We start from the raw sequence: 11560 nt of genomic DNA, 5'->3' as shown, positions 1-11560 counted from the left end.
TAATTGGTGTTTAAGTTGGGAGGAGGGCTGGAAGAGTCTCCCTATATCCAAATATCATCCATATAATAATAAATGTTGAGATCTTTATCTAAGTAAAGCATTAATGATATGGTAATGGCCTCCTGGCAGATGGTGGGACTGTTTCCCATCACTTGTGGAAGGACTGTCCACTTATGTCATAAAGCTGGTCCAGAGTTGTTAAGGGGGTATTAAGAATGCAAAACATTGGCAATCATGGGAAAACTCTTGGAATTAAGTCCAAGTCCATTAGATAGTCTGGCCTGATGCAATATGGAGGACTCCCTTCATTGTTAGGACTTATTCTCTCACCTTGTCTGGGAAATTCAAAAAGCTCTACCTAAGAAAGGTCATGTTGCCCTAGTTAGATAACAGAATTAACTCCTTACTTCTAGTAAGAACATGCTCAGCTAGCACTTGAAATTCCTGAAATGCTCACCCATAATAATGAAGAACTTCTGTACCCTAAGCCTTCAGCTAGTGACCTTTGACTATCCCTGGTATTTGTTCTCCCAGTCCCACAAATTATATAAGCCTTGTTCACCCCAAGTAAAGTTGATCTGATTCTCCACAGCTGGCCCCAGTGTGATTATTCACCATACTGAAACTCCCATTCATTGTCTTTGTTCCTTTTGCCTGTGTGGCCCATATCGATTGACAGTCCACAAGGACAGGGACAACCACAAGTAATCCTATAGTTGGAAAGAGATACAGAAAAAGCATTCTTTAAATGTCTATTGCTAAGAGAGGGACAATGGCAGCAATGGTGGAGGAGAGTAGTAGTTCCCTTTGGTGGGGACCCACAATCCCACATGGTTGTAATTGCCCTTAGAACTTGTAGCAGTCTTTTATTTTTATAGCAAAACAAGGCTGTTCTCTGGACTATAGAAAGTCTGGATATGATGAAGTGGAACATGATTTTAGTGTTTGTTTGTTGTTTGTTTGTTTGTTTGTTTGTTTTATTAACTATTCAAGTGTGTTATGTTTCTCCCTAATAGAGGCCATTGTTCAACTCAGATATACTCATTGGAGAGCCAGGTTAGGCAGGGAATATTGTACTAAAAGCAGTCTGTAGAATTGGGAATGATGAAGAGGAGTGGTTTTTAATGCTTTATAAGTATGATTATTACTATAATAATTTACCATATTGTAACATTTCTGGGTGACTTGTGAGAGTAACTTCCAGAGCCTCCAGTATATCCCTTCCTAGAAGATTTGTGCTGATGTTTGCCCAAAGTGACAGATGTAAGCCTGCCCACAAATTTCAGAGAAATGAGAAACATCCCTAAGATCTCTTAACTTGTCATTAAATTACTATATTTTTTCAAAGAGAGAAAAAGGTAGATGGCTATGGCCAAAGATCAAGTGTGATGTCAGTGTCTAGACAGAGGCCTGGGACCTTCTACCAAAGCCAACTGATACTTTGGCCAGAAGATGTCAGTTGCCTTTCATCATATTCTGTCCCATCCAATAGTGAAACTAAAAGTGAGATAAACAATTAAAAATAAAAGACCTCAGTCCTCTTGATAGGGAGGCATGATCAGACAGGGCTAATATATGACCCATTGTGTGTGTTTATGGGGTGAGGGATCACTTACCTCCATTTTGTGAATCCTAGCAGTCTCTACCCCACGTTGAACACTAGCTGCCATTAAGGCTCATTTCTCTACCCTCCATGGTGTGATCATCTGCAATCACACATGATGGATGCTAGAAGGAGAATTGAGGTGTGACAGTTGGGAGCTAGGTAACCTGAGGCAGTAGTAAGCATGGTGAGAAAAGACTCTTGGAGGCAGCTTCAGTAAGACAGCTCATTTTGTTGGAGAGCAAAGACAATTTTAAACCTTTAGAGGGCGAGACATGGCTGTTGGGGTGAGTATACATCCTTGGCTGGGGTCGGGATTCTGGGGATGCCTTATTGCATAAGGAGGTTATGCACTGGTCATGACCTTATAAGGGGAAAGGAAATTTAACATGGCTACTGGTCTATGTGATCTCCTTCCATAGGCAAAAGTGGGAGAGCAGGCCTTTGTGCAGCAGGATACACATGCCGGAGGCAGTGGGGTAACTGATCCTACTCCTGCTGAATGCAGGAAAAGGTTTTCATATTTTTGACATGTGTTGACCCTACTCTCTTATTCAGTCTAAGTCCTTGCCCAATGGGATAATCACGTTCATGGTCTGGCTATCCTCTCAATTAATTATCTGCTGAATTCTACTCATAGGTGCATCAGAGGTGTGCCACTAGTTCCTGGTATTTTAGTCAGTGACAGCATGGCAAACATGGCTCTAGCAGGCATCACGCTTCTCTCCTTTTCCCTCTGCCTTACTAAAAATAATTAGATTACATTTCTATAGTTAGCCACTAGGATCTATTCCCTTATTTGGCCACTTCCCCTTCCCAGAGCTGACTACCATTTAATACTACTATTAAAGTATTGAAGTCCAGCAATCAAACCCTCCACATACCTCTCCGAACTAACATGAACAAATAAACACGACATTGTAACACAGGTTTTCCTTATACCTTTATATGATTCAGTCTGTCTCTTTTTATTCAGAGGTAGTTCTTTGTCCCTCCTTCTCCCTATCCCTTGTTCCCTTCCTCTTCTCCATTATCCTGTTTCCTGTGTTTGTCTCTTATGCCCTGTCCTTTGTACCTCTGAGGCAAATAAACCTTTGTGCTGAGAACTTGGTCTTGGGGCTCCTGAGCCAATACCATTTCTTACATTTCTAAACCAAGGCATGTTCATAACAATAATTAGCCATCACAATTCTCCCCAGTCATAAGAGATTAAGACGAGGATTGTCAGAAAGTATGTTGCTTTAATTTTTTATAGTTATATTTTTATTGTGTTTGTATACTATATACTCATTTGTGTGCCTGTGTGCATGCTTTTGTGTGCATGTATGTGTACCTTAGAGTGTATAAAACAGCATTTTAGAGCAATAGTGATAAGCCAGGAGCAATTTAAATTAATAGAAAAGTGATACATTACATTATAGTTTTACAAAATGGAATAAGCATCTATGAGAAATAATTTTGTGTTTGGTGCATCAAAGTGACTTGATCCATAACAGAAAAAATTGTGATGCTGTGTGCAAACTTATAAAAATATAGAAAATACCAACACTATGTTAGAATCACAATTACCTTTGTGTTACAGGCATAATTTTTATTTCAGAATACAGATAATATTCTTATTACTTCTTTAAGAATTTTATCAATTGTAATTGGTATTTAACCCATACCATGACTCCAAGATCCACCCTTTCTTCCAACCCACTCAACTTTTACTCATTATTTTAAATTTATCAGGTCCAAAGTGCTGCCCACATATTCGTGGATATGGGACCTTCCACGGAAACATAGTCAATGTATCATACCCTTAAATATAATGAATCTTCTCCATGATTCTATCAGTTATCAATGAATCCTCAACTCGTGGTAGGACTTCATATTTTGACACCAGTACACACTCTCCATGCTGGAATTTTGTCTGGCTTGAATTTCCATGAGTCTTGTGCAAGTGAAACTCAAGTCCACTGTAAGTTCATATGTGCAGTTTTCTCTAGAAAACATCATTTTGTGATAGTCATCCATCATCTTTGTTTCTTAGAATCTACCTATTCCCTCTTTCTCAACAGGCACTCAGTCTTGAGAGGAGGGTCATGATTTTGATATCCCATTTAAGACTGAGCATTCCACAGTCTCTTATTTTCTACACATTGGCCAGGGATGGATTTCTGTCTTAATCACCATTTACTGCAGAATGATGAGAGCTGAGAGATACATTAATCTTGCTATGGCTACATTACCCTGAAAATGTCAGTTATTGTCTGATCTTAGAAGCTGAGAAGGACCAGGCCTGGTTAGAAATTAAATAAGAGTCATCATTGATCTATGGTTATAATGACAAATCATTCGGAGTTGGTTTAATACCGTTTATTTAGTGTAATAGTTCTAGGTTTTTCCCAGTAGACTTATGACCTGTCTATTCACAAGATCATGTTCTTACACATTTATAAGTATAAAATAAAATGTATAGAGGACATACAAGCATGTTATGAATATTTTTAATACAACTGATAAATTAATTGCAAGAAAGCACAAAATATAAACTAATTAAAGAATCAATACAGAATAAGATTTGAGAATTCAGTGAAAAAGGAAACACTGATAAAAATCTATATGTTACTGAAAATGAATATTTCTATAATTCTAAAACCTTATGGAAGCCTTATGGATAAAATGGGTCATGTATAGGATTTTGTTATCAGGGCTTGAAGGCCAGATTGAGAAACAAGCAAACATCAATTATCAGAAACCCCAGCTTGGAACATCCTTGACTTAATGGCATGTCAGCCCTGTAGAAATCAGGAGTCCTATCACTGATACAGTGGGTGCTCCTTCACACTGGAGAATACTGGCACATTATGAAGCTTTGAAGAAATGGCTATTTCCACCAATAGGAATTTGTTGCAGGAAATTTCTCCATGTTGTCACTGAACTTGGTTGGGTTCTAATTATAAGTCTCAAGCTAGAATCAGTCAACCATCCTTAATAAGGTAATAAAAGGAACTGAAAGAATATTGGTAAGCAGAAAGCAATTTATTTGGAATAGATAGTAATGGAAGAAGAATGGCACATGTCTGCCCCTCGTCTTCGATTCTTCGAGAAAGTCCATGGTTTACTTGTTGGTCTGAGATTGTGTGAAGCCCAGTTTCCAGGTTCTGAATTGAGATGAACATTAAAATAGAAAATCAATGATAAATACATCTAAGCAGTCCTAACCAAGGTATAAATAAACTCAACTTCCCCACCCCATCATTGTCTGGGCTCAATCCCATCCTAGACTGTGGTAAGTGAATTCTCTTTCCAAAGAGAAAGTTCCCTTTGGCTAGGTCCTCTTCTTTCTCTCATTATGAGACACCAGGGGAGATACTCTTTTTGGAGGGGTGTTCATTGTTTCAAGCATCTAATGCACTGAGAGATACAAATAGCTCTTAAAATAACTTCCTTTCTGACAAGTGGGATATAATATGCAAAAATTATTAGGTACAGCAAGTGTATAAGACCAATTCCTGCAAGGATTATTTTTTGAGAGCACATAAAAGCTTTAGATCAATCTCTGAGTACTGTGGGCCCCATGTGATTAAATGAAAACATTACAAATTGACTTGAAGCTGGTGAATCCATGAACAGAGGGAGACCTGTGTGTGAGTCCTGTTGAGGACAGCACTGGCCAGAGGGTGCATGGGAGTGCAAGGTTCCACTACTGTGTAAAATAAGAAACAACCCAAAATTTGCAGCAGAGTCAAATGTCAAAGATAGAGTATATTTAGAAGAAATCTGTCCCAGCCTCCATGAACTGTGAGGCACAGAGGGACCGGGGCCAACCCCAGTGTGTGAGGTGCTTTCTTTCTTCCTTTTTCTAAGACCCAGGAATCACAAAGCAAGTTGCATCAAATGCTTCCATGTTATACAGGCTAATGTAACTTATCATGTCTGGAGTTTTACATTGTGTTACTGGATCACAGGAGTCAACTTAAGGCCATGTGACAATATGAGATGAAGGTACATATGATAAAGGCATTATATGGCAGAGTTCGTGTCACTAGATTCTTGGGAAGGTCCATAAGTCACAGGAGGACCATGAGTCACAGTAGAAGGAATATGCCATCAAAAGTGAAAAGGTTGAAACATGCAAGACTTTGGGTTTCTCTTTTACAGTTTGTATGTGTGTGTGTGTGTGGGGGGGTGATCTGGGAAAGAGTGTGGGTATTTTATGGAGCCTAAGGAAAATGTTTTTTTTTTCATTCTTATTTCTATACCAGGAACCAGGAAAGGCAGCAATTGAGATGGAAATGTAAGGGGATTGGTGAACTGGGCAGTTCAGGGACATACCTCCCTGAATGAATGGGCAGGGAATGAGTGGCAGGGAAGGAGTAACAATAGCAGAAATGTGAATGACAGCATCAATAGAAGTTAAAATAAGTTCCAAAACTCCAGGGAGCAAGATCTAAATGACTATATTAGTAGTGTCAGTCTGAGAAATACTACATACAGCAGTGTCCCTAAGATGTTCATGTACTTGTATTTCTCCCTTGGATGCTCACGCACTTGTCTTTCTAGTAGATCAGAAAGATGGGGCAAAAGTAATACCCTCCAGGATGAGTAGGGTGTGGGTGCTGTGAGACGTACTAGAACTCTATATGTAATTTTTAATCTCTGAAAGAGTTCTAAAACATCCACTCATAAACACATTCAACTACCCCACCACTCATTCATAAACCAATCTACCACCACCCATTTGTCCATTCATTACTAATTCCTTTCTTCCTTCATGATAAAAGTATTGAGTGAGCTGCACACTGTACACTGTGTCTTGTGGGTTCTTGATGGAGGGATGAGGCAAAGCCTTTTCCCCATGCTTCAAGAGGAGTGAACATACCACAGTAAAAAATTATGATCTGAATCCCAGAGCACTGTAGTAGGAGAATTAGGCTGGAAGGGGGTTCAGAACTCAATTAAGGCTTTATTAAAAAGTCTAAATTGATTGTCTATTCATTGCTTTCACTTGACCAGACTTTCCCTGTTAGACACTGATACCTAAGATAAAATTTTCCTCTGAAATTTTCGCAGCACTCTTATGGCTCACAGATACTTGATAAAGACTCCTAGGGTAGATTAGTTGGGGCTGTGGCCATAGTCATATTCTGATCTGCCTCCCATGGCCTGTGGAACCTTCGTTCATCCAGTGTATTTGCTGTCTCGCAGACCCCCTATAGTAGTACACATGCTAATTATCATTTCCCCTATCAGTGAAATTCAAATATTATTAATGTCCTAAACTTGAGACTGAAGAGCTGGTAAAATCAGGGGTGCATGTAATCATTTGCTGAAAGAAGAGACTTCCCTAGGCTGAACTCCTGAGGACAAGCAGTTGCCAAGAGGATCTATGTTTGCTTGGGGATCCAAACTTTCCTGTTGAGTCTCAGGAGTATCAAGACGGTTTGTTGCATGATCACCCATATAGCTGTCTGTCCATGCTGAATCTCAGGAAAAGGAGATACCCAAAAGACTTAGCCTAATCATAATTTTCATGACAGATATGCGGTCGTTCCATATGCTACAAGACTTGGCTGCAGAATGATACATTGCTTCCAGTCGGCTCTAGCAAGTAGTAAAATTCAAGCAATGTCAGGAAGCTTTCTCAAGGCTATTTTCAGGGTGAGAATCTAGAGAGTCTGAGCTGAGGATGAAATCCTTGGACTGAGTTATAATACTACTGCTTGCAGGTTCCACTCAGGTCAAAGGCTTCTGATGTTTTTCAGTTCACCACCATGATGTGTGTCATTTACTAAATGCCCAAACCCAAGTGAGAGTACACAGTACAGATGGAGGAAGGTACAGTCCAAGCCTCAATGTTTTACATAGAGAGAGAAGAATAAACCCCACCACCACTCAGGAGTCACAAATATTCACTTACTATTCACGTGAAGGTTCAAAATGTCCCATTCTGATTTCAAATCCACAGATATGGTTCGGAGGGTGTAAAGCCCCGTGTCATTCTGAGTGACATTCAAGAGCACCAGGGTTCCATCATTACATATTATCACTCTGTCTTGATATGCACTCCCCAGCATAGTTGAGTGGGTAAGGAATGAATGGCTTGCTATCTTAAAATGGTCAAGTGGAAGTACTCCTTTGTGCCAGGCAAAGCCTTTAAGCTTTTGTGGCAGATTATAAACCTGCAGAAGAATATTGTCATTTTCTTCAACCCTAGATGGCACCAACTTAATTGTGAGTTGAGAAAGGGCAAGATGATTCTTGTAGCCTAAAAGCGGGCCTAGATGAAAAAAGAAATAGAAAGAAACCATTAAAAGTGATTCCTCTGCATGAGGTAGGAAGAAAGATCTCTGAATCCTGAGCAGGAGTGTCCATTACTCACATTGGTGTGTGGGTGACAGTGTGTCAATCCTACTCTGTATAGGTCAGCAACAAAATCTATGCCATCAGTGCCAATGAAATTCTGTATGGGATTCTACCTCCTCTATCTGCATGACTTACCCTTCACTGCCCTCAGATCTCTGCTCAGTACCACTGTGTGTGGAGAATACACCCCCCCAGCCTATTCCTCCATAGAAACTGGGTCTACACAATGATATATTTTGCATTGGACCTTTTATGGTGCATTCTTAATGCCCTTGCTCATGTCTCTTGCTATCCAATAGAAGACTGTGTGGCCTGGGATCAGTGTGATAATATTGAGAGACACCATTCCTAGAAACTGCTCAATGGATAAATAATTGAATCGATAGATGGATGTGTGCTCCAGGTCATTCTATGTCCATGCAGTAAGTTATCAGATTTTCAGGTTCTAAGCTAATTACAATTTTCATACACCAATTTGATTTACTATAATTTACTCTGTATTAGGGGAGGGAACATGCACTCAAACACGCATCAGTGTATGGGTTAGTGGGTGCATACCACAGTATCTATGTGTAGGCCAGACGACAGCTTGTGTGACTGAGTTTTCTCCTTCCACCATTTGGGATAAGAATATTGAACTCAGGACATCAGGGATGACAGCAAGTGACCATATACACTTAGTCATCTCACAATTTGCTTTTCATTTGAAAAGTCATCTTGTCATAGGTGGGGACATTAGTCTTCAGACTATACTTCTTTAGGTAATTAATGAACTTGATAAATGAACAATGCAACTTTTTCTCTCCCCCATCTTACCATTTCCTGTTCACTAGAGCTTCCAGATGCTGAGGAGCTGTCTACCTTGATGTGCCTTCTCATCTCATGTTGCAAACAGAAAACCTGAGTCTCTTCTGAAGCCTTTATCCTCTCCAGAAGAATCCAGACAACCACTCAGCTAACCTCCTCCCACACAAAGATAGGGAATTGTGTAGGCACCCAAGGAAGGATTTTCTGCCACTGTGTCTACATTTGCTTGGAGATTAAGGAGGCAGCTCCACAACATCTGATGTCTGCTCATTTCTCCCTCATTGGAGAACATCTTTACCTCCCCCAGTATCTCTGAGCCTGCTCTAATATCAGCTCTGCTGTCTTCCCTCACTCTAAGCTGAGTCTTGGACAGAGATCTGGATCCAGGGTCACTGAAAATCCCATAATTTCCTCCTGTCTTCCTCAACTCAGGTGCAGGTTCATGGTGAGAGTAACAGGGTTTGGGCTGAGGCTGACGGCCTTGTTTGAGTTACTCAGTACAAGTCCACCTCTCTGCATGTGCAGTCTAGTAAGGAATTCTGGCCTATGACAGTTTTCCTCCAAATGTGTGTCCTGCATTTAATCCTCAAACAACAACATGGATAAATAGTGTATATGGAGGAGGGTAGATCCAGTTCAGGCCTGACACTCCTCTGTACAATTGAATAAATCTCACCCAACAACAGAGTTCACAAAAAATGACTTACTGTGAACAAAGAATTCTGCACGTATTAATTCAGGTCTTGAGGTTGTATCAAGTATTTGTAGAGTGTAGTAACCTGAGTCTTTTGTGGTGACACTCTTGATCAGCAGAGATCCATTTTTGAGTACAGCCTCTCTACTACTGTGTGCAAGTCCCACCACAGTAGAATTTGTAGCTATCACATGACTTGCAATTTCACAACTCTTGAGTGGTTTAACTCCTGTGTACCAGGAAAGGGCTTTAACATTCTCTGGCAAGTTGTGCACAAACAAAAGAACATTTTCCCCTTCAACAGCAATGGGAGGCACTGATTCAATGGTGATCTGGGCGGTAGTTGGAATCAGCCAGCAGGTTAAAAGGGAGACTAGAAGGAAATAGAGATATTCCATGAATATTGGGACCTTGTATTTGATTAAAAGATGAGGTCTGTGTCCTGAGTGGATATGCTCATAAGTCAGCCTAGCTGGTAAGGAATTAAGGCACCACTGTGCATGGAAGGAGTAAGCAACATAATCTCTGCTCCATCAGTGGCCCTGAACATGTTCCTATCTGTGTATGGAAATAACTCCTTGGGTAACTTAAGGACTCTGCAAAGTGCCCTCAGCTTCCTGCTCACAGAGTACTTTGGCTGAGATGATGTCTCCTGTCACCTCTTACTCTAGAGATCTTCACTTGCTTTTTTTCTTTTTCTTTTTCTGTGTTCTCTTTTTGGCCTGAGTACTCCAATTCTACTTCTAGATGGTCTTTTTGGTCTAACTTATAATTTACTAGTCTAGGACTTTATTAAAACTAAGATCAGCCTGTCTCCTTTGGAAGGCCCAGAACTGATAAAAACTTGGATACCTTTGGATGAGTGGGAGAATGCATGTGTCAGGGCTATGCAAATTCATGAATATACTTAAAATATCCTGAAATACAATGCTAATTACACTTTTAGTACAAGGGTTTGGTTTAGTTTTCATGTGTGGGGAAGGTGAATGTTTATATATGTGTGCACTTTTGTGCATGTGTGTACAAGTGAATACATACACAAGATATACATAGAAGCCAGACACTTTGCTGGGAATTGAATTGATGTCTTAGCAGTCAGCAGCATGACTATTAAATCATTTCAATGGCCTTCTCTAGTTTTGTTTTTAATTGACCACTCACCCACTCATGGTTGGGGACATCAGACCTCAGAGTATCATTGTCCATGTGATTAACTTGGAATAGAAAACAATGGTGCCATTTCTCCATGATACGATCTTATGTCACTTCCAGTTGTGGAGTGGCTGTTCCTCTTTGTGTCTACTTCAGAAAGCCCCGAGTCTACCTAAAGGTTTTGTCTTCTTCAGGGACTTCAGCAAGGCTCGAGATTCCCTTCTCCCACTCAGTATCAAAGAACAGCTTCCTTACCTGTGAGCAGGAGCCCCTGCCAGGAGGTACAGTCTTTACAGAAAAGTGCAACAGAGTCCATCATGACCTCTGCCATCTGCCACCTGCTTTATGCTCCCTCTGTGAAAAGCTTCAGCTCCCGTGCTATTTCCAAGCTCTGCTCTCCTGTCAGTTCTGCTGTCTTTCCTCCCTTTTATCTCAGTCTCCTCCCAGGTTGGAGCCCCTCCTAGAATTATATGGGCTGGAAATATTTCCTATGTATAAAACACATCAGTTCCTTTTCCTCTATCTCCTGTCCCCTACCTTTCTCCTCTTTCCTCTCATTATGTCTCAGTCCACCAGACTGTACATTGAGCAATAAAGCTGATAAGTCTCCTATGGCCTGTATATGGCCTTATATGGACATATGGTGCTGTACAATTTGCATACAAACAGAAAATTATGTAAAATAAAAATGAATATGTTGTATACAATTCTCAGAAACTGATTGTTCAAATTTTCTGCTGCTATGATAAACACACTGAACAAAAGCAGATTAAGAGAGCAAAGAATTTATAGACCAGTCTCAGAGGTCAAATCCATCATTGAGGGAAGAAGTCAAGATACACATAAAAGGCAAGAATTTGGAGTGAGAAAATGAGGAGAACTGTTTAATGTGTCATTCACTTGTAATCACTCTTTCATGTCCCTCTCTGTGTATCTCTGCCTCTCTGTTT

The 11560-nt window shown here is 40.3% G+C and overlaps 1 protein-coding gene across 1 annotated transcript; it reads right to left on the bottom strand.

The window, feature by feature from the left end:
* Positions 1-4612: 4612 nt before the first annotated feature.
* On the bottom strand, positions 4613-11054 carry LOC110315613 (carcinoembryonic antigen-related cell adhesion molecule 3-like). The gene is made up of 4 exons (XM_021189628.1): positions 10866-11054; positions 9472-9831; positions 7512-7871; positions 4613-4752 (listed from the first exon to the last, which is right to left on the bottom strand). Exons 1-4 carry the CDS (start codon positions 10939-10941, stop codon positions 4631-4633), a joined length of 918 nt encoding a protein of 305 aa, XP_021045287.1. The 5' UTR covers positions 10942-11054; the 3' UTR covers positions 4613-4630.
* Positions 11055-11560: the final 506 nt, after the last annotated feature.

The sequence above is a fragment of the Mus pahari genome, unplaced genomic scaffold (assembly GCF_900095145.1).
Source record: "Mus pahari unplaced genomic scaffold, PAHARI_EIJ_v1.1 scaffold_7442_1, whole genome shotgun sequence".
Classification (NCBI taxonomy): domain Eukaryota; kingdom Metazoa; phylum Chordata; class Mammalia; order Rodentia; family Muridae; genus Mus; species Mus pahari.
The sequence above is the reverse complement of the archived record's forward strand: the minus strand, read 5'-3'. Positions and strand labels throughout refer to the sequence as shown.

Bases quoted from the DNA above. Each gene is read 5' to 3' on its own strand.
- LOC110315613 (XM_021189628.1), bottom strand. From the start codon at position 10,941: ATGGCAGAGGTCATGATGGACTCTGTTGCACTTTTCTGTAAAGACTGT. The intron at 9,832-10,865 runs GTAAGGAAGCTG...ATTTCCTTCTAG, and splicing joins GCAGGGGCTCCTGCTCACAG to TCTCCCTTTTAACCTGCTGG. The intron at 4,753-7,511 runs GTAAGTGAATAT...ATCTCAATTCAG, and splicing joins TTTGAACCTTCACGTGAATA to AACCTGGAAACTGGGCTTCA.